At 42.3% G+C, this 23149-nt stretch overlaps 1 protein-coding gene across 6 annotated transcripts in view; it reads right to left on the minus strand.

Moving 5' to 3' along the window:
* Positions 1–23149, minus strand: part of LOC129868038 (protein turtle homolog B-like) — a 193598-nt gene that overhangs the window by 91262 nt on the left and 79187 nt on the right. For all 6 annotated transcript variants that reach the window (XM_055941607.1, XM_055941606.1, XM_055941611.1 and 3 more), the window contains exons 4-6: positions 18855–19006; positions 5203–5320; positions 521–662 (exon numbers count right to left, since the gene is read on the minus strand). In XM_055941607.1, the coding sequence (XP_055797582.1) occupies positions 521–662; positions 5203–5320; positions 18855–19006 (412 nt within the window). The remainder of the gene's footprint in view (positions 1–520; positions 663–5202; positions 5321–18854; positions 19007–23149) is intronic.

The raw sequence follows: 23149 nt of genomic DNA on the forward strand, positions 1-23149 counted from the left end.
TAATTACAATCCCTACCATAGATAGTGTTCGTTGTTGGGTATTATCAAGTATTGATGGCTAGCTTGCCTTGCACTCAAGTTTCTTCTGTCACCATGGTGGGGTACTGCAGCTTGTTTGACACTATTTCAGGCACTGCTGTTATGCCATCGCAGGGCATCTTAATTCCATGTGAGGAGAAAGAAGTGCACAATAATGCATGCAACACAATAACTAATACTCTCTCTGTGCAAGGGTCTAAAATGAGATTACATGATCAGGTTGACAGTTCCAAATTCATTGTGTATGTGCGTCAGGGCGGGATTTTATTTGAGTACTTCTATATCTCTCAAATGTTACTGCGTGCCGTGACTGCACAAGGACAATGAACAAACAATTCTGTAAGTGGTGGTTGGTATACACAATTCACACCAAACAAAGCATCCCAAAACTCATATTTAATGTGTTCCCAGTTGTACGGCATGTGTTTAGGGTGGTGGTGGATAGGGGATGGAAGAGTAATGAACCCGATCATAACTTTACTTCTTGAAAAAGACGTTGTCGTCCTCCCAGAACCAGGTGTAGGTGAGGTTGCCAGGGTAGGCCTCGGCCAGGCAGTCCAGCTTGGCGGCCTGGGATATGTTCACCGTCAGGTTCTGGGGAGGGGACACGATGAACGGTGGCCCTGGAGGGAAACAAAGCACAAAACAAAGGCAATTAGTTACATTCCCTTTTTTTATATTTTTTTTATACATGTACTCAAACACATTAAACAGGAGAAGATATGAGAAAAAAAATACAGTCCAATCATCTGCCGAACCAGACCCTCTTGCTTTAGCTCACATAGCATTTCATTTCATTTAGTAAGTTCCTCAGTAAACCAAGGGTTCTCATCTGCCCTTAATCCTAATTTAAAAAAAGGGGCATGCCTATTGCATACATCCTGGAGTTGTCACGGATCCCCCTGGTACTGCTGCTCATTCCATTCACCAGCTACGGAGGTCTACGTCACCAGCTTTCTAGGCTTCACTGAACTGGATCATTACCACCAACCCCGGACTGTCTTCGTCTCATTACACACACCTGGTTCCCATTCCACCTGATTAGTATGTTATATAAACTCAGCAAAAAAAGAAGCGTCCTCTCACTGTCAACCGCATTTATTTTCAGCAAACTTAACATGTGTAAATATTTGTATGAACAAAACAAGATTCAACAACTGAGACATAAACTGAACAAGTTCCACAGACATGTGACGGACATAAATGGAATAATGTGTCCCTGAACAAAGGGGGGGTCAAAATCAAAAGTAACAGTCAGTATCTGGTGTGACCACCAGCTGCATTAAGTACTGCAGTGCATCTCCACCTCATGGACTGCACCAGATTTGCCAGTTCTTGCTGTGAGATGTTACCCCACTCTTCCACCAAGGCACCTGCAAGTTCCCGGACATTTCTGGAGGGAATGGCCCTAGCCCTCACTCTCCGATCCAACAGGTCCCAAATGTGCTCAATGGGATTGAGATCTGGGCTCTTCGCTGGCCATGGCAGAACACTGACATTCCTGTCTTGCAGGAAATCACGCAAAGAACGAGCAGTATGGCTGGTGGCATTGTCATACTGGAGGGTCATGTCAGGATGAGCCTGCAAGAAGGGTGCCACATGAGGGAGGGGGATGTCTTCCCTGTAACGCATAGCGTTGAGATTGCCTGGAATGACAACAAGCTCAGTCCGATGATGCTGTGACACACCGCCCCAGACCATGACGGACCCTCCACCTCCAAATCGATCCCGCTCAAGAGTACAGGCCTCAGTGTAACGCTCATTCCTTCGACGATAAACACAAATTGTTGTTGCCATCCTGTACCTGTCCCGCAGGTGTGATGTTCGGATGTACCGATCCTGTGCAGGTCAGCTGTCCATCCTGTCTCCCTGTAGCGCTGTCTTAGGCGTCTCACAGTACGGACATTGCAATGTATTGCCCTGGCCACATCTGCAGTCCTCATGCCTCCTTGCAGCATGCCTAAGGCACGTTCACGCAGATGAGCAGGGACCCTGGGCATCTTTCTTTTGGTGTTTTTCAGAGTCAGTAGAAAGGCCTCTTTAGTGCCCTATGTTTTCATAACTGTGACCTTAATTGCCTACCGTCTGTAAGCTGTTAGTGTCTTAACGACCGTTCCACAGGTGCATGTTCATTAATTGTTTATGGTTCATTGAACAAGCATGGGAAACAGTGTTTAAACCCTTTACAATAAAGATCTGTGAAGTTATTTGGAATTTACAAATTATCTTTGAAATACAGGGTCCTGAAAGGGACGTTTCTTTTTTTGCTGAGTTTGTGCCTTCTGTTCCCCATTGTCCTTGTCGGTTTTTGTTCCCATATCCGTTGGTCTTGTGAGTACCTGTGCTTTGTTGTTTCGGCTTTCGTGCTACGTGTATTGTGCACTTGATATTTTGGGTCTGTCCCGTGTAGTGTTATTACAGGTCTCGTCCCATGTAATTATTAGAGGTTAAACCTCGCTCTTTTGTTTGGGTCACATCCCTGTGTATTTTATATCCACTACCGTTCAAAAGTTTTGGGTCACTTAAATATTTCCTTGTTTTTGAAAAAAAAGCACATTTTTGTCCATTAAAATAACATCAAATTGATCAGAAATACAGTGTAGACATTGTTCATGTTGTAAATGACTATTGGAGCTGGAAACGGCTGATTTTTAATGGAATATCTACATAGGCTTAAAGAGGCCCATTATCAGCAACCATCACTCCTGTTTTCCAATGGCACGTTGTGTTAGCTAATCCAAGTTTATCATTTTAAAAGGCTAATTGATCATTAGAAAACCCTTTTGCAATTATGTTAGCACAGCTGAAAACTGTTGTCCTGATTAAAGAAGCAATAAAACTGAACCTTCTTAGTCAAATAGTCCTTACACAGCCTGGAGATGTGTTGGGTCATTGTCCTGTTGCAAAACAAATGATAGTCCCACTAAGTGCAAACCAGATGTGATGAAGTATCGCTGCAGAATGCTGAGGTAGCCATGCTGGTTCAGTGTGCCTTGAATTCTAAATAAATCACAGACAATGTCACCAGCAAAGCCCCCCCCACACCATCACACCTACTTCTCCATGCTTCACGGTGGGAATAACACAGGTGGAGATCATCCGTTCACCTACTCTGCGTTTTACAAAAAATCTCAAATTTGGACTCATCAGACCAAAGGACAGATTTCCACTGGTCTAATGTCCATTGCTTGTGTTTCTTGGCCGAAGCAAGTCTCTTCTTATTATTGGTGTCCTTTAGTAGTGGTTTCTTTGCAGCAATTCGACCATGAAGTCTTGATTCATGCAGTCTCCTCTGAAAAGTTGATGTTGAGATGTGTCTGTTACTTGAACTCTGAATTATTTATTTGGGCTGCAATTTCTGAGGCTGGTAATTCTAATGAACTTATCCTCTACAGCAGAGGTAACTTTTGGTCTTCCTTTCCTGTGTCGGTCCTCATGAGAGCCAGTTTCATCATAGCGCTTGATGGTTTTTGCAACTGCACTTGAAGAAACTTTCAAAGTTCTTGAAATTTTCCAGATTGACTGACCTTCATGTAATGATCGACTGTCATTTCGCTTTGCTTATTTGAGCTGTTCTTGCCATAATATGGACTTTTACCAAATATGGCCATCTTCTGTATACCACCCCTACCTTGTCACAACACAACTGATTGGCTCAAATGCATTAAGAAGGAAAGCAATTCCACAAATGAAATTTTAACAAGGCACACCTGTTAATTGAAATGCATTCCAGGTGACTACCTCATGAAGCTGCTTGAGAGAATGCCAAGAGTGTGCAAAGCTGTCATCAAGGCAAAGGGTGGCTATTTGAAGAATCTCAAATATAAAATATATTTTGATTTGTTAAACTCTTTTTGGGTTACTACATGATTCCATATGTGTTATTTCATAGTTTTGATGTCTTCATAAAGAAAAAAAGAAATAAAGAAAAACCCTTGATTGAGTAGGTGTGTCCAAACTTTTGACTGGTACTGCATATATTTTTTACAGCTAATTGTATATGTGGGGTACAGAGATGAGGTAGTCATTCAAAAATCAGGTTTAAACTATTATTGCAAACAGAGTGAGTCCATGCACCTTATTATGTGACTTGTTTAGCACATGTTTAGTCCTGAACATATTTAGGTTTGCCATAACAAAGGGGTTGAATACTTATTGACTCAAGACATTTCAGCTTTACATTTTTTATTCATTTGCAAACATTTCCAAAAACATAATTCCCCTTTCACATTATGGGGTATTGTGTGTAGGCCAGTGACACAAAATCTCAATGTATTCCATTATACATTCAGGCTGAACACAACAAAAAGTCAAGGGGTGTGAATAGTTTCTGAAGGCACTGTAAGTGGAATAGTGGTGAGTGAGAAAAGAGGGAAAGATGGCCTATGATATCTTATCAGTCATTTCATCTGCCTGCACCGATGGAAAATCCTCAAATCCATGTCATAACGTGTGAGTACACACAAACATACTCACCACACACAAACATACATTTTAGTAATTTAGCAGATGCAAAGCTGAGCTGATTGCAGAGCCCATAATACAAAACACACACACCCACCCACACAGTCCATCCCCCTCCTTAAGCCAGCTTGGTGATTTTGGCTGGCAGCCTAATATGGTAGTTCTGATCCAGAGCCCAGGGCCTGAGCCTCTAACAGGGGAAGGATTCTTATCTGCAAACCCACTGTGTGTGGGTGTGTATGGGTGTGTGGGTGTGTATGGGTGTGTGTGTGTGTGTGTGTATGTATAGCAGGGGCACAACTGGAAATGCTGCCTGCTGCAGATTTGCTTAGTTGATCTGGTGGCGATCGGATTCAGTGGCTTTCCAATAGGGACACCGAATTAACATAATCCCTACCCCCAGAGTCATTTGCCAATCAAAAGCCACCACCTTTAAAACCTGCATCATCAGACATCATCAGACAGACAGACAGACATACAGAGAGCTTGTTAAAGCCTTAATCCTCAGACATGCTCCATATGGCAGCCAATTAGCTCCTGTAGTGGTAAACCTCATAGGCACACACACACTTACACATCTTCCTGCACATGCACATACGTACACCCGCCCACTGCTGCACGTAGGTATACATGCACTCACTTACATCCACATCCACACACAGACACAAACACACTGACGTTGAGTTGTGGTGAGGCTACCTTGGACAAGCAGGCGTGTGGTGTGGACAACCTCCCCCTGGATGCTGTAGGCTCGGCAGGTGTACGCCCCTCTGTCCTCGCGCCTGACCAACAGCACCGTCAGACTCCCATCAGACACCTGGGGAGGGAGAGGACACCATCAAATAATTATTACTGATTGAATACTGTACTTTCTGATTTTACTTCCTGGCATAGGGTACCATCAATATGGCCGCCAGTCCACTAATCAGGGAACATAGACTTGAATAGTGATTGACATTCTCGAAGAGATTCTATGACAGACATTGGACACTCACCATTCCCTTACATATTTTGGATCACTATCTGTACAACAATAAAGCACTGCAATTGGCACTAAATAACACCCATGTTACAAAATACAAAAGCCCATGTTCTGTTGTAGGCTAGCCTGTGTAGGGCTGGTGTGGGCTTGGTGTGGTCTAGCCTGTGTAGGGCTGGTGTGGGCTTGGTGTGGTCTAGCCTGTGTTGGGTTGGTGTGGGCTTGGTGTGGTCTAGCCTGTGTAGGGCTGGTGTGGGCTTGTTGTGGTCTAGCCTGTGTTGGGTTGGTGTGGGCTTGGTGTGGTCTAGCCTGTGATGGGTTGGTGTGGGCTTGGTGTGGTCTAGCCTGTGTTGGGTTGGTATGGGCTTGGTGTGGTCTAGCCTGTTTTGGGCTGGTGTAGGCTAGGACCTGTTGGGCGGATGTGGGATTGGTGTGGGCTAGCCTGTGTTGGGCTGGTGTGGGCTAGCCTTTGTTGGGCTGGTGTGGGCTCGCCTGTGTTGGGTTGGTGTGGGCTAGCCTGTTTTGGACTGATGTGGGATTGGTGTGGGCTAGCCTGTGTTGGGTTGGTGTGGACTAGCCCGTGTTGGGCTGGTGTGGGCTAGCCTGTGTTGGGCTGGTGTGGGCTAGGACCTGTTGGGTGGATGTGGGATTGGTGTGGGCTAGCCTGTGTTGGGCTGGTGTGGGCTTGTAACGTTCGTCTGGTGGTGTATTAACGGACCAAGGCGCAGCGGGTGATGAATACATACTGACTTTTAATGAACAGACGAAAACACTAGAACAAACTACAAAACAATAAACGAAGGCAACAGACCTGAAACAAACAAACTTACATATAGACGAAGGACGCAAGAACAGGAACAGACTACCTAAAACGAACGAACAAACGAAACAGTCCCATGTGGATTACACAGACACAGGAACAATCACCCACAAACAAACAGTGAGAACAACCTACCTTAATATGACTCTCAATCAGAGGAAACGCCAAACACCTGCCTCTAATTGAGAGCCATACCAGGCAACCCATTAACCCAACATAGAAAACACATAACATAGACTACCCACCCAAACTCACGCCCTGACCAATTAAACACATACCAAACAACAGAAAACAGGTCAGGAACGTGACAGGGCTAGCCTTTGTTGGGCTGGTGTGGGCTCGCCTGTGTTGGGTTGGTGTGGGCTAGCCTGTTTTGGACTGATGTGGGATTGGTGTGGGCTAGCCTGTGTTGGGTTGGTGTGGACTAGCCTGTGTTGGGCTGGTGTGGGCTAGCCTGTGTTGGGCTGGTGTGGGCTAGCCTGTGTTGGGCTGGTGTGGGCTAGCCTGTGTTGGGCTGGTGTGGACTAGCCTGTGTTGGGCTGGTGTGGGCTAGCCTGTGTTGGGCTGGTGTGGGCTAGCCTGTGTTGGGCTGGTGTGGGCTAGCCTGTTTTGGACCGATGTGGGATTGGTGTGGGCTAGCCCGTGTTGGGCTGGTGTGGGCTAGCCCGTGTTGGGCTGGTGTGGGCTAGCCCGTGTTGGGCTGGTGTGGGCTAGCCCGTGCCCACCTTGCCCACCGAATACTCAAATTGGGCCAATGGGGTCATGTTTGCTGGGAATAACCACTGGACCAGGCATTTAACCAGTTTTATCATTACATCATATAATACATCATTTCTTATGAGTGTAACTATTAGTGTTATCGTTTTATATGTATACATGTATGTTTATGCATGTACCAATTAGCACTACTCACCTAGCCCCTTGTGGGATAAATAGAGCAGAACTGACACTTACAGCCTATAACATAAAGACTGTAAATTACACACTACTCAAGCACTACATAAACCATAGCTGCCACATAGTGCTGTCACTGTGAGAAATGAATCATCTCTCTCTCATTTCCCAGAGTACAGGATGGGACACGACTTGTTGTCCGACAAGAAACAACGTTTAGGAGATCAAGTTACACTACACTACTTCCATAGTGGTGCAACACACAATCTGAGCAGAAAGCTAACTTTCAGTCAGTCTCACTGTAGCCATTCATTAATTACTTTTGACAAATTCCTAAATCATTACACAGTTATTTATGTTATCTATAGACAGTGGTTTTTACAGGCATTTACTCAATAGAGCCAGAGTCATTGATTCTCACATTCTCCCCCTCAATTCTAACGGACCAATTAAAGGCCAAGTACAGTGGTCTTGATATCCATATGAAATCATTTCTAGATAACATTAATAGTTCACCCACATTTACTGTACATGTGGTAGATGTGTTACTGTACATGTAGTAGATGTGTTAATGTACATGTGGTAGATGTGTTACTGTACATGTGGTAGATGTGTTAATGTACATGTGGTAGATGTGTTACTGTACATGTGGTAGATGTGTTACTGTACATGTGGTAGATGTGTTACTGTACATGTGGTAGATGTGTTAATGTACATGTGTACATGTGGTAGATGTGTTACTGTACATGTGGTAGATGTGTTACTGTACATGTGGTAGATGTGTTACTGTACATGTGGTAGATGTGTTAATGTACATGTGTACATGTGGTAGATGTGTTAATGTACATGTGGTAGATGTGTTACTGTACATGTGGTAGATGTGTTACTGTACATGTGGTAGATGTGTTACTATACATGTGGTAGATGTGTTACTGTACATGTGGTAGATGTGTTACTGTACATGTGGTAGATGTGTTACTATACATGTGGTAGATGTGTTAATGTACATGTGGTAGACGTGTTACTGTACATGTGGTAGATGTGTTAATGTACATGTGGTAGATGTGTTAATGTACATGTGGTAGACGTGTTACTGTACATGTGGTAGATGTGTTAATGTACATGTGGTAGATGTGTTACTGTACATGTGGTAGATGTGTTAATGTACATGTGGTAGATGTGTTAATGTACATGTGTACATGTGGTAGATGTGTTACTGTACATGTGGTAGATGTGTTACTGTACATGTGGTAGATGTGTTACTGTACATGTGGTAGATGTGTTACTGTACATGTGGTAGATGTGTTAATGTACATGTGGTAGATGTGTTACTGTACATGTGTACATGTGGTAGACGTGTTACTGTACATGTGTACATGTGGTAGATGTGTTACTGTACATGTGGTAGATGTGTTACTGTACATGTGGTAGATGTGTTACTGTACATGTGGTAGATGTGTTACTATACATGTGGTAGATGTGTTAATGTACATGTGGTAGATGTGTTACTGTACATGTGTACATGTGGTAGACGTGTTACTGTACATGTGGTAGATGTGTTAATGTACATGTGGTAGATGTGTTACTGTACATGTGGTAGATGTGTTACTGTACATGTGGTAGATGTGTTACTGTACATGTGGTAGATGTGTTAATGTACATGTGGTAGATGTGTTAATGTACATGTGGTAGATGTGTTAATGTACATGTGTACATGTGGTAGATGTGTTACTGTACATGTGGTAGATGTGTTACTGTACATGTGTACATGTGGTAGATGTGTTACTGTACATGTGGTAGATGTGTTACTGTACATGTGGTAGATGTGTTAATGTACATGTGGTAGATGTGTTAATGTACATGTGGTAGATGTGTTAATGTACATGTGGTAGATGTGTTACTGTACATGTGTACATGTGGTAGATGTGTTACTGTACATGTGGTAGATGTGTTACTGTACATGTGGTAGATGTGTTACTGTACATGTGGTAGATGTGTTACTATACATGTGGTAGATGTGTTACTGTACATGTGGTAGATGTGTTACTATACATGTGGTAGATGTGTTACTGTACATGTGGTAGATGTGTTACTGTACATGTGGTAGATGTGTTACTGTACATGTGTACATGTGGTAGATGTGTTAATGTACATGTGGTAGATGTGTTAATGTACATGTGGTAGATGTGTTACTGTACATGTGGTAGATGTGTTACTGTACATGTGGTAGATGTGTTACTGTACATGTGGTAGATGTGTTACTGTACATGTGGTAGATGTGTTACTGTACATGTGGTAGATGTGTTACTGTACATGTGGTAGATGTGTTACTGTACATGTGGTACATGTGGTATAGCGAGCCCAGGTCAACAGGATGACAGACGTAGTAGTAAGTGAGATGTGGTGTGTGTGTATGTCTACAGGTGTATGTGTGCTTGAGTGAGAGTGTGTGCTTCCCATGCAACCGTCACCTTTAGTTTCCACCAAAGACTAACAGTACTTTCAACAACCAATCAACCACCTGTTACCCAATGAAAAAGCGGGCCATATGACATCACCATCTTACATTACAAAAAAAAATACAGAAATAATTAATATATTTATACGGAGAGAACAAACTCCACTACCACCCTTCTTCAATGTACAATGTGACAGAGGCGTACCATAAGCTTAGCCAGAAAATCCTCTGAGAATGCACACAGACTGGCGGGGACTACGGACTCAGCAAACATTAGTCAGACTAAAAGCCGTACAGTATAATTACCGTAATTTAACGGAGGGTGTAAAAAAAGACAACACAACAAAAACAAAAAGAATGTTAAACACACCAAATGCCTCGTGGGAAAATGAGGACATACTTTTTTTTCTGATAAAAAGGGTGAAATTAACTCAAAAGATTTGTTTTTGTTTTTCTGGTTTAAACGGATAAACAAATAGATAAGATTAGTCTTTTTCCAGTGAAATGGGGGAGAATAGTCAAGACCTCTTAAATCAATATTTTCTTAAACAGCCTGTCTACTGTTTATATATACTGTTCTGTCCATAACTGGCCGCTGCACTATTCAACAGAACAGCTACACATCTCCTTAAGCACTACAGTGCCTTGCAGTGTCTTCACATTTTATTGTATTACAAAGTGGGATTAAAATTGATTTAATTGTCATTTTTTGTCAACAATATACATAAAATACTTTGTTTATGTCAAAGTAGAAGAAAAATTCAGTTTTTTAAGATAAATATAAAAATGCATAATTAATATTGCCATTGCATAAGTATTCAGCCCATTTATTTAGGCAAGCCTCAATGAGTTAGGAGTAAAATGTGGTTTAACAAATCACATAATAACTTACATGGACTCACTCTGTGAAATAATAGGCGTTGGGATGATTTTTTATGACAAACCCTTCCTCTTTCCCCCAGCAATACATACAGTAGGGGCAATACCAAAATAATGTCAGTGATCTAATGATTCTGTCTCTTCGTAGCAAAGTCTGCAGAGGTGAGATGGTTGTATGCCCCATATAAGGTGCACTCGGAAAGTATTCCGACCACTTCACTTTTTCCATATTTTGTTACATTACAGCCTAATTCTAAAATTGATTAAATAGGTTTTGTCCCCTCATCAATCTACACACAATACCCCATAATGACACTGGCTCATGAGGACCGCCACAGGAAAGGAAGACCCAGAGTTACCTCTGCTGCAGAGGATAAGTTCATTAGAGTTAACTGCACCTCAGATTGCAGCCCAAATGCTTCACAGAGTAAATGTTTATTTTTATTTTTTTTACCTTTATTTAACTAAGGAAGTCAGTTAAGAACAAATTCTTATTTTCAACAACAGCCTAGGAACAGTGGGTTAACTGCCTTGTTCAGGGGCAGAATTACATATTTTTACCTTGTCAGCTCAGGGACTCGATCTTGCAACCTTTTGGTTCCTAGTCCAACACTCCAACCACTAGGCTACCTGCCACCCCAAGTAACAGACACATCACAACATCAACTGTTCAGAGGTCGGGCCTTCATGGTCAAATTGCTGCAAAGAAACCACTACTAAAGGACACCAATAATAAGAAGATACTTGCTTGGGCCAAGAAACACGAGCAATGGACATCGGTGGAGTCCAAATTTGAGATTTTTGGTTCCAACCGCTGTGTCTTTGTAAGATGCAGAGTAAGTGAACGGATGATCTCTACGTGTGTAGTTCACACCATGAAGCATGAAGGAGGAGGTGTTATGGTGTGGGGGTGATTTTCTGGTGACACTGTCAGTGATTCATTTAGAATTAAAGGCACACTTAACCAGCATGCCTACCACAGCATTCTGCAGTGATACACCATTCCATCTGGTTTGCGCTTAGTGGGACTATCATTTTGTTTTTCAACAGGACAATGACCCAACACACCTCCAGGATGTGTAAAGGCTATTTGACCAAGAAGGAGACTGTTGGAGTGCTGCATCAGATGACCTGGCCTCCACAATCATCCAACCTCAACCCAATTGAGACGGTTTGGGATGAGTTGGACCGCAGAGTGAAGGAAAATAAGCTAACAAGTGCTCAGAATATATGGGAACTCCTTCAAGACTGTTGGAATAGCATTCCAGGTGAAGCTGGTTGAGAGAATGCCAAGATTGTGCAAAGCTGTCATCAAGGCAAAGGGTGGCTACTTTGAATAATCTAAAATATATTTGGATTTGTTTAACACTTTTTTGGTTACTACATGATTCCATATGTGTTATTTCACATTATTTTACAATGTAGAAAATAGTAAAAATAAAGAAAAACCCTTGAATGAGTAGGTGTGTCCAAACTTCTGACTGGAAAACAAAATGTTTTTCCACATTTTGTTATGTTACAGCCTTATTCTAAAATTGAGTTTTAAATTGAGTTTTTCCCTCATCAATCTACACACACAATACCCCATTATGACAAAGCAAAAACAGGTTTTTAGAAAATTTGGCTAATTTATTAAACAACAAAAAAACTGAAATATCACATTTACATAAGTATTCAGACCCTTTACTCAGTAATTTGTTGAAACATCTTTGGTAGCCATTAAAGCATAAAGTCTTCTTGGGTATGACGCTACAATCTGTATTTGGGGAGTTGGCATTCAGGCCAAAGAGTTCCATCTTGGTTTCATCAGACCAGAGAATCTTGTTTCTCATGGCCTGAGAGTCTTTAGGTGCCTTTTATCAAACTCCAAGCGGGCTGTCATGTGCCTTTTACTGAGGAGTGACTTCCGTCTGGCTACTCTACCATAAAGGCCTGATTGGTGGAGTGATGCAGAGATGGTTGTCCTTCTGAAAGGTTCTGCCATCTCCACAGAGGAACTCTAAAGCTCTGTCAAAGTGACCATCGGGTTCTTGGTCACTTCCCTGACCAAGGTCCTTCACCAATTTCTCAGTTTGGCCAGCTCTAGGAAGAGTCTTGGTGGTTCCAAACTTCTTCCATTTAAGAAAGGGAAAGGGGGGTACCTAGTCAGTTGTACAACTGAATGCCTTCAACTGAAATGTGTCTTCCTCATTTAACCCAACCCCTCTGAATCAGAGCAGTACGGGGGGCCTCCTTGATCAACATCCACGTCTTTCGGCGCCCGGGGAACAGTGGGTTAATTGCCTTGCTCAGGGGCAGAATGACAGATTTGTACCTTGTCAGCTTGGGGATTCGATACAGAAACCTTCCGAATGATGGAGGCCCCTGTGTTCTTGGGTACCTTCAATGCTGCAGACATTTTTGGTACCCTTCCCCAGATCTGTGCCTCGACACAATCCTGTCTTGGAGCTGTACGGACAATTCCTTCAACCTCATTGCTTGGTTTTTGCTCTGACTTGCACTGTCAACTGTGGGACCTTATATAGACAGGTGTGTGCATTTCCACATCATGGCTAACCAATTGAATTTACCACAAGTTTACCACAATTGAATTTACCACATCATGTGATCCAAGATGGCGTAGCAGTGTAGGCGTTTTTGTTCGTCCTCCCGTGTACTTTTGTATTTTTCGTATTTTTTGTATATATTTGAATTTTTTTTCTATCTCTTTTCGATTTTTTATTTGATTATACCTTGATCACCCAATGTGATACGGAATCGCTATTATTTTTAACTTTGGAACACATTCAAGAACCTCCAGTAGCTAACCAGCTAACCAGCTACAAGCTATTTAGTCATTTTTAGCCACTGAACAGGGCCTGATTCTTCCAAGTCAAAAAGGAAAAGTTACCTTCTGCACAGACATCAGCCCTGTTCTTAGCCTGGATATTACTCGCCAATCTACCAGCATCGGACTGTCTCTCCACAACAACGCCGGATTCGTGCCGTAATCCCTGAGCCACTACTTCTGATCCTAACTAGCTTGAGATGTTTCTACAACTTGATTGGAGTCCACTTTTTATTTTTATTTTTATTTCACCTTTATTTAACCAGGTAGGCTAGTTGAGAACAACTTCTCATTTGCAACTGCGACCTGGCCAAGATAAAGCATAGCAGTGTGAACAGACAACAACACAGAGTTACACATGGAGTAAACAATAAACAAGTCAATAACATAGTAGGGGGGAAAAAAGAGAATCTATATACAATGTGTGCAAAAGGCATGAGGAGGTAGGCAATAAATAGGCCATAGGAGCGAATAATTACAATTTAGCAGATTAACACTGGGGTGATAAATCATCAGATGATCATGTGCAAGTAGAGATACTGGTGTGCAAAAGAGCAGAAAAGTAGATAAATAAAAACAGTATGGGGATGAGGTAGGTAAATTGGGTGGGCTGTATACCGATGGACTATGTACAGCTGCAGCGATCGGTTAGCTGCTCAGATAGCAGATGTTTAAAGTTGTTGAGGGAGATAAAAGTCTCCAACTTCAGAGATTTTTGCAATTCATTCCAGTCATTGGCAGCAGAGAACTGGAAGGAAAGGCGACCAAAGGAAGTGTTGGCTTTGGGGATGACCAGTGCAATATACCTGCTGGAGCGCGTGATACGGGTGGGTGTTGCTATGGTGACCAGTGAGCTGAGATAAGGCGGGGCTTTACCTTGCACAGACTTATAGATGACCTGGAGCCAGTGGGTTTGGCGACGGATATGTAGTGAGGGCCAGCCAACGAGAGCATACAGGTCACAGTGGTGGGTAGTTTATGGGGCTTTGGTGACAAAACGGATAGCACTGTGATAGACTACATAGCATTGTGATAGACTCTAGGGAGTTTTTCCTAGCCACCGTGCTTCTACACCTGCATTGCTTGCTGTTTGGGGTTTTAGGCTGGGTTTCTGTACAGCACTTCGAGATATTAGCTGATGTACGAAGGGCTATATAAAATAAACTTGATTTGATTTGATTTGACTACATCCAGTTTGCTGAGTAGAGTGTTGGGGCAAATTTGTAAATGACATCGCCGAAGTCAAGGATCGGTAGGATAGTCAGTTTTACAAGGGTATGTTTGGCAGCATGAGTGAAGGAGGCTTTGTTGCGAAATTGGAATTAAATTAATTTTGGAATTGAGTCTGGAAGGAGAGTTTAAAGTCTAACCAGACACCTAGGTATTTCAGAACCGTACAGAGTAGTGATGCTAATCGGGCGGGAGGGTGCAGGCAGCAATCGGTTGAAGAGCATGCACTTAGTGTTGCTACCATGTTGTCATGTCGTGTTGCTACCATTGTGACCACCCTCCCACTCTGTCTGACAAATTCTTTATCTTTGCTCTTCTTTTCCTTAATAGGATGTCGGTGGGCGGAGCCAGGGGGGTCGTCAGCGAAATGGGACACACCTGGGCTTGGGTGTGTCCCAGGATAAATGCACCTCTTCCCCATTCATTGCGGAGACTCTCTCCATGCAGACACAGATTTTGGTTGTGGCATTTTTGTGGCTGTTTTTGGTTGTTTGTTTTGGCACCTTTCAACACCCCTCATTATCACATTTATGCACGCAACCACTCACACTACTGATTACTGACTACACACACTATTGTTAATTATATTTAGTTTACTTTAGTTAAATAAATATATTTGTTATTTCTTATCACCACGTTGTCTCCTTTTTTGATATGCACTTATATGCACGGTTCATGACACCATGCTGCCTTGCCATGTTGTTGTCTTAGGTCTCTCTTTATGTAGTGTTGTCTTCTCTCTCTTGTCACAGGAGGTCTTTTGCCTTTTGGTAGGCCGTCATTGTAAAGATTTGTTTTGAACTGACTTGCCTAGTTAAATGAAGGTTAAATAAAAGAAATAAAGATCCATAAAAACTTCAGCATGCTCTACCACTAAAGGACAGTTTACAGTAGTTGGTGCAACATAAGACAGTCTCGTGTTCCAATTGTTTGTTTTAATAGCGTGAACAGTTCCTGTTCACACCGAGGTGAAGAGCGGAAAAATGTAAGGAATGAATCTGAGCCTCACACTTATCACCTGTGGAAGACGGGACTTCCAGCGAAGCGCGGATTTCATTGGCCTTGTCATGCGTGATTGTATATCCGAAGTCAAGAGAGTGCGACTCCCCCATAGTATGTTGTACCGAAGTTGACCTACTGAAATGTAACTGAAATCCGTTTAACCTCATTTTTTACCAGCATGTCACCTGTGCAATTAGATGCGACAAAACTCTTAATCACCTTTACTCCACACACAGAAACGCATACAAGGCTCTCCCTTGCCCTCCCTTTGGGAAATCTGACCGTAACTCTATCCTCCTTATTTGTGCTTACAAGCAAGAACTCAAACAGGAAGTACCAGTGACGCACTCAATACAGAAGTGGTCCGATGAAGCGGATGCTAAGTTACAGGACTGTTTCACTAGCACAGATTCATCTGAAAACATTGAGGAGCTTACCACATCAGTCACCGGCTTCTTTTATTAATAAGTACATTGACGACATCGTCCCCACAGTGACTGTACGTACATATCCCAAACAGAAGCCATGGATTACAGGCAACATCCGCACTGAGCTAAAAGCTAGAGCTACCGCTTTTCAAGGAGCTTGACACTAAATCGGACGCTTATAATAAATCCCGCCATGACCTCCGACGAGCCATCAAACAGGCAAAGCTTCCAAATACAGGACTAAGACCGAATCCTACTACACCCACTCTGATGCTCATTGGATTTGGCAGGGTGTGCAAACTATCACATCTTACAAAGGGAAATCCAGCCGCAAGCTGCCCAGTGACGCGAGCCTACCAGACGAGATAAATGTATTCTATGCTCGCTTTGAGGCAATAAACAGTGAACCATGCATGAGAGCACCAGCTGTTCCGGACGACCGTGTGATCTCGCTCTCCATTGCCGATGTGAGTAAGACCTTTAAACAGCTTTACATTCACAAGGCTGCAGAGCCAGACAGATTATCAGGATGCGTACTCAGAGGACGCGTAGCCATCATTTAGTTTGCTGTCGACAAGACAGTGGTAGGCCTGATCACTGATGACAATGAAACAGCCTATAGAGAGGCAGTGTGGTGCCAGGACAACAAACTTTCCCTCAACATCAGCAAGACAAAGGAGCTGATTGTGGACTACAGGAAACGGAGGGCCGAGCACACCCCTATTCACATCGATGGGGCTGTAGTGTAGCGGGTCAAGAGCTTCAAGTTCCTCGGTGTCCACATCACTTAGGAATTAACATTGTCCACACATACCAACACAGCTGCATCACCGCTTGGTATGGCAACTGCTTGGCATCCGACCGCAAGGCGGTACAGAGGGTAGTGCGTACGGCCCAGTACATCAAGGACCTTTATAAAAGGCGGTGTCAGAGGAAGGTCAAAAAAAAATTCAGAGACTCTCTGCTACCGCACGGCAAGCGGTACCGACACACCAAGTCTGGAACCAACAGGGCCCTGAAGAGTTTCTACCCCCAAGCTAAAGAGTTAACCAAATAGATACCCGGACTATCTGTGTCACGACTTCGACCGAGGCAGGCTCTCCTTCCCGTGCGGGTGGCGTTCGGTGGTCGTCGTCACCGGCCTATTAGCTGCCACTGATCTTTTTCGCCACCTCCCTATGTGGTTATTGGGTTCACCTGTGGTGTATTAGGGTTAATTAGTTGGGCTTATTAGTCAGCCGGCCCGCACGTTTCTTTGTGCGGGATTGTTTGCTTGTAAGTAGTGGTGTTGATTGTGTGCTACGTGTTTTCTGGACTGTGTTCCTTTTCCCCGTGTTTGGGGTTGTATATATAGTACACCCAGTGTGTTAATAGGGTGGACTAGATGGTCCGTGTTCATTAAAGAACATTTTGGATTTGGCACCTGCTGTTTCCTGCGTGTTGACTCCACACTCCGACACCCAGGCCTTACAATCTGCATTAACACTCTTTTGTACTAACTCCTTTGACTCATCAAATAAGCTGCTGCTACTGCTTATTATTTATCCTGTTGCCTTGTCACTCTCCCCCTTTCTATACAGTACATACAGTATCTACCTCAATTACCTCATACCCCTGCACATCAACTTGTTACTGGTATCCCATGTACAGTATATAGCCAAGTTATCGTTACTCATTGTGTTTTATTCCTTGTGTTATTCTTTTTCAATTATTTGTCTCTCTGCATTGTTGGAAAGGCCCTGTAAGTAAGCATTTATCTGTTAGTCTACACCTGTTGTTAATGAAACATGTGACAAATCAAATTTGATTTGATACTGTGAATACAAAGTCAAGGACCTCCGATGGCTATTCGGCGCAAAACTCCCTAATGCTCGAAAAAGCCAGATACCATTTCTATCTGGAATTAATGCATGGCCAGTTGTAAATGGAATGGGATAGAAATTCTCCATACAACTAGCAGACTATGCAATCCCATGAATAGAGCCATAGAGTAGACAACAGATGGGGCAGGTCAAATGTAATGTTTACCAGGAATCTATCTTCTAACATTATTCACACATATAACGCTCATGCACTTGCTCAACAGTTTGCATGATATAGCTAATGTTGTCCTTTCTAGCATGGTCATCCCAACTGAGCTTAGTAGAACTACTTTTAGACTTCATTGGGTCATCATCACATGAATACCTAAGAGGTAACCAGGGGCAAACTACCTGCCCTCCAGGACACCTACAGCACCTTCACAGGAAGGCCTAAAAGGTCATCAAGGACAACAACCACCTGAGCCACTGCCTGTTCACCCCGCTATCATCCAGAAGGCGATGTCAGTACAGGTGCATCAAAGCTGGGACCGAGAGACTGAAAAACAGCTTCTATCTCAAGGCCATTAGACTGTTAAATAGTCATCACTTGGCGGCTTCCACCCGGTTACGTAACCATGAACCTTAGAGGTTGCTGCACCATATACATAGACTTGAAATTACTGGCCACTTTAATAATGGAACACTAGTCACTCTAATAATGTTTACATATTTTTGCTTTACTCATCTCATATGTATATACTGTATTATATTCTACTGTATTTTAGTCTATGCCACTTCGACATTGCTCATCCTAATGTTTACATATTCCTTAATTCCATTCTTTTACTTTTAGGTTGTGTGTATTGCATGCATTGTTGTGAATGGTTAGATATTACTGCACTGTTGGAGCTAGAAACACAAGCATTTCACTACACCCGCAATAACATCTGCTAAACATGTGTATGTGACAAATAAAATTTGATTTGATTTTAGGTGGGGCAAACACATGAAGTGGTGAAGTGGGGGTCCTACCTTGTACTTGATGCTGTCCTCCACGGGCTCGCCCTCCCGGAGCCAGTTGATGGAGGGCTTGGGATTGCCGGAAGCAACGCAGCTCAGGGTGATGCTGCCGCCTTCCTTGGCCTCAACGTACAGTGGCGGCGTGTCCGTGAAATTGGGGGGAGCTGTGAAGAGGACAATATAAAATAAATGGTGAGAAAAATGTTATTGGCAAATATCAAAAGGGAAACATCTCTAATGTTCCAATGTTGTATGTGTTTTCGTGTGATATGTGTTTATATGTTTGTTAATGTCAATGTGTGAAGCCATAATGACATATTCTGTTTAAAATGTATTAATCCAATGATCCACTACGAGAAGCTCTAGCTAGCAAACCTTAGATGTGTTGCTAGGAGAGGCGCAAAATCAAGTGAATATTTACAGACTTTGCTTGGACAATGTAATCATTACCACACACAATTAATGAATACATTGCAGTAGTGTTTTATGATCTTTTTACTGTATATGTGTATGTACTGTACTATGTGAGTAAGCTTCAACGAACATTTCCAATGTATATATTACTGTTAATACCGGCAAATGGCAAATAAACTACTTGAAATTGAAGTTTGGACCAAAATATGGCCTGTGTTTAACCGAATAGCCCAAACACTGGTAAAGTTTTATATTAACGTTCAGTAATAAACCATTTATAAAAGGCATATACAAACAGTTTGTGCACCATTTATTAATCATTACTCCCACAAGGATCTCAATTTCAAACTCTCATAAAAAGATGGGATCTTATACAGTTTCTTGCCATAGCCTTCTGTGACTTTAAATAATATTTCTCTCAAAGCTGTGTTTCTGTCACGATTCCTAATGAAGGTGGCTCCCCTTCCTGTTCGGGTGGCACTCGGCGGTCATCGTCACCAGCCTACTAGCTGCCACTGATCCTTTTTCCCCCTTTTCTGTTTATTGGTTTCACCTGTTTTGTGTTTGGTTAATTAGTTGGGCTATATTACCCAGCAGGCCCGCCTGCTATTTGTGCGGGATTGTTTGTGTAACTAGGGTGCACGTTTGAGGTATACGTGTTTCGTGTTTTGTGGGTTTTGCTGGACTGTTGCAGTCCCCGGTTTTGGGGCATTTGTTTTGTGTGCGTCCTGTGTTTTGTGGGGTGGCTTTTGTTCACCGTTTTGTGCATTAAATTTGCACTACCACTGAACTCTCTGCTTCCTGCGCCTGACTTCGCACCCACTACAACCAGATCGTTACAGTTTCCTCAAAATCGCCCTCTACTGGCCTCATGGGTGGAATGTAATTAATAATTCATAAATATAGTTTTTTTAAACCTGCAAAATATCTGGTGTTTATATGTCAAACAGTTGTGTTATATTTCAGTCTTCTGTGAGCTACAGTACCAATCAAAGTTTGGATACACCTACCCCTTCTCGGGTTTTTCTTTATTTTTTACTATTTTCTATATTGTGGAATAATAGTGAAGACATCAAAACTATGAAATAACATATGGAATCCTGTAACCAAAAAACCTGTAACCACATTTTAGATTCTTAAAAGCAGCCACCCTTTGCCTTGATGACAGCTTTGCACACATGTTTTGTTGTTGTCAGAAAATAGAAAGTGACATTTGAAAGATACAGTTTTCGTCTTTTTGGAAATTGAACTCAGATCTTACTGCTGGCGATGTCATAAGAACCCACCCCCCCCCCCCCCCCCCCCAAAAAAAAAATCATGTGCTATGGTCATATTCATAGAGTATGCAATGTAGGTCAAGGAAAGTGTACACATTATTTGTATGCATCCTCCAAATGCGCCTTTGATCTAGCTCATCGTTTACAGTAGGAAAAGTGAAAACCAGTTGGAAGTTTCCTCACCTGTCTGTGTCCTTTTGGAACAGTAATTAGTGACATTTTATATCAGTAATTGGTGACATTTTATTTCAGATATTAAAATCTCATATTCCACAACATGGGGACATTTCGGGGGCAATTCGGGGAAAAGTTGAGACAGTCCCGTTTTTCAAGAATCCCTGATTTATAGAAAGTGTTAGATATATTTCCATAAATATTCTGTGTTGTGTGCTTATTATTTTACCATTGAAAGGATCTAGGTCATTTTCAGAGCGAAGAAGCATCAGGTACTGCTGGAATGTCTACGAATGTCATGCTCATCTTATGAGTAATTACACTAGTTACTCAAAACCTTTATAAAGTATTTATAAAGTATAAACAGCACACACTTTAGATTAGGGACAGCAAAAAACACTAATGATTAGAAAATGGTTTATAAATGTAGGAGTAATGATTAGTAAATAACAAACACACTACTTACAGTTGAAGTCGGAAGTTTACATACACCTTAGCCAAATACATTTAAACTCAGTTTTTCAAAACTCCTGACATTTAATCATTGTAAAAATTCCCTGTCTTCTGTCAGTCAGGATCACCACTTTATTTTAAGAATGTGAAATGTCAGAATAATAGTAGAGAGCATGATTTATTTCAGCTTTTATTTATTTCATCACAATCCCAGTGGGTCAGAAGTTTACATACACTCATTTAGTATTTGTCAGCATTGCTTTTAAATTGTTTAACTTGGGTCAAACGTTTCGGGTAGCCTCCCACAAGCTTCCCACAATATGTTGGGTGAATTTTGGCCCATTCCTCCTGACAGAGCTGGTGTAACTGAGTCAGGTTTGTAGGCCTCCTTGCTCGCACACACTTTTTCAGTTCTGCCCACACATTTTCTATGGGATTGAGGTCAAGGCTTTGTGATGGCCACTCCAATACCTTGACTTTGTTGTCCTTAAGCCATTTTGCCACAACTTTGGAAGTATGCTTGGGGTCATTGTCCATTTGGAAGACCCATTTGCGACCAAGTTTTAACTTCCTGACTGATGTCTTGAGATGTTGCTTCAATATATCCAGATAATCTTCCTCCCTCATGATGCCATCTGTTTTGTGAAGTGCACCAGTCCCTCCTGCAGCAAAGCACCCCCACAACATGATGCCGCCACCCCCGTGTTTCAGGGTTGGGATGGTGTTCTTCAGCTTGCAAGCATCCCCATTTTTCCTCCAAACATAACGATGGTCATTATGGCCAAACAGTTCTATTTTTGTTTCATCAGACCAGAGGACATTTCTCCATGTGCAGTTGCAAACCGTAGTCTGGCTTTTTTATGGGTGTTTTGGAGCAGTGGCTTCTTCCTGGCTCGCTTTACTGTGGATATACAGTGGGGAGAACAAGTATTGGATACACTGACGATTTAGCAGTTTTTCCTACTTAACAAAGCATGTAGAGGTCTGTAATTTCTATCATAGGTACACTTCAACTGTGAGAGACGGAATTTAAAACAAAAATCCAGAGGCACTGACTTTGAAGGTAGGCCATGAAATACATCCACAGGTACACCTCCAATTAAACTTCTGACCCACTGGAATTGTGGTACAGTGAATTATAAGTGAAATAATCTGTCTGTAAACAAGTGTACTGTATATGAGCTACTACCGCTATACACTTCCACTCACTTTCCCCATCCTCTACTCCTCTGGGTTGTTTTAATACTTTCTCTCCCTCTTTCCTCTCTCCTCCTCTCTGCATCTCTCCAGGGCCCATTCATTACTTGCTTCTGATTTAGGACCAAAACTATGGCCTAGACGTAACCGAAATCTCTTAAAGTCCCAATTTTGCTTTGATAAGTCACAGAATAAGGGGCAGCAGGTAGCCTAGCATTGGACTAGTAACCGAAAGGTTGCAAGATCGATCCCCGAGCTGACATGGTAAAAATATGTCGTTCTGCCCCTGAACAAGGCAGTTAACCCACTGTTCCTAGGCCGTCCTTGAAAATAAGAATTTGTTCTTAACTAACTTGCCTAGTTAAATAAAGGTTTAAAAAAATTAGAAGTCAGGCCCTAGTTATAACATTAATATATATGGTCACTATGGAGGTGGGTCATGCTACAGGGCTCATATTCTGTCTTTGTCACTACTATTGTCCTGGAATATAACACTTTCTCACAGGTTTTCATTCATTTTCTGCATTAGCCCCCCCCCCCCGCCTCAACTCTTTAAATGTTATTGAACATACTGCCTTAATTTTCTGAAAGAGGGAGAGAGAGAGCGAGAGAGAGAGAAAGAGAGAGAGAGAGATGGGATACTCCAAGGAACTAAATTACAGCACATAGGGCAAGAGAATAAAAACACATTTGTTCAATGTATTCAATACTACAGTAACGCCAAAATGCATAATAACTTTCCGCTCGTCTTTTTTCAACAATATTCCATTTACTTCATACCATGGGACAGTT

This window comes from Salvelinus fontinalis, chromosome 13, assembly GCF_029448725.1.
Source record: "Salvelinus fontinalis isolate EN_2023a chromosome 13, ASM2944872v1, whole genome shotgun sequence".
Classification (NCBI taxonomy): domain Eukaryota; kingdom Metazoa; phylum Chordata; class Actinopteri; order Salmoniformes; family Salmonidae; genus Salvelinus; species Salvelinus fontinalis.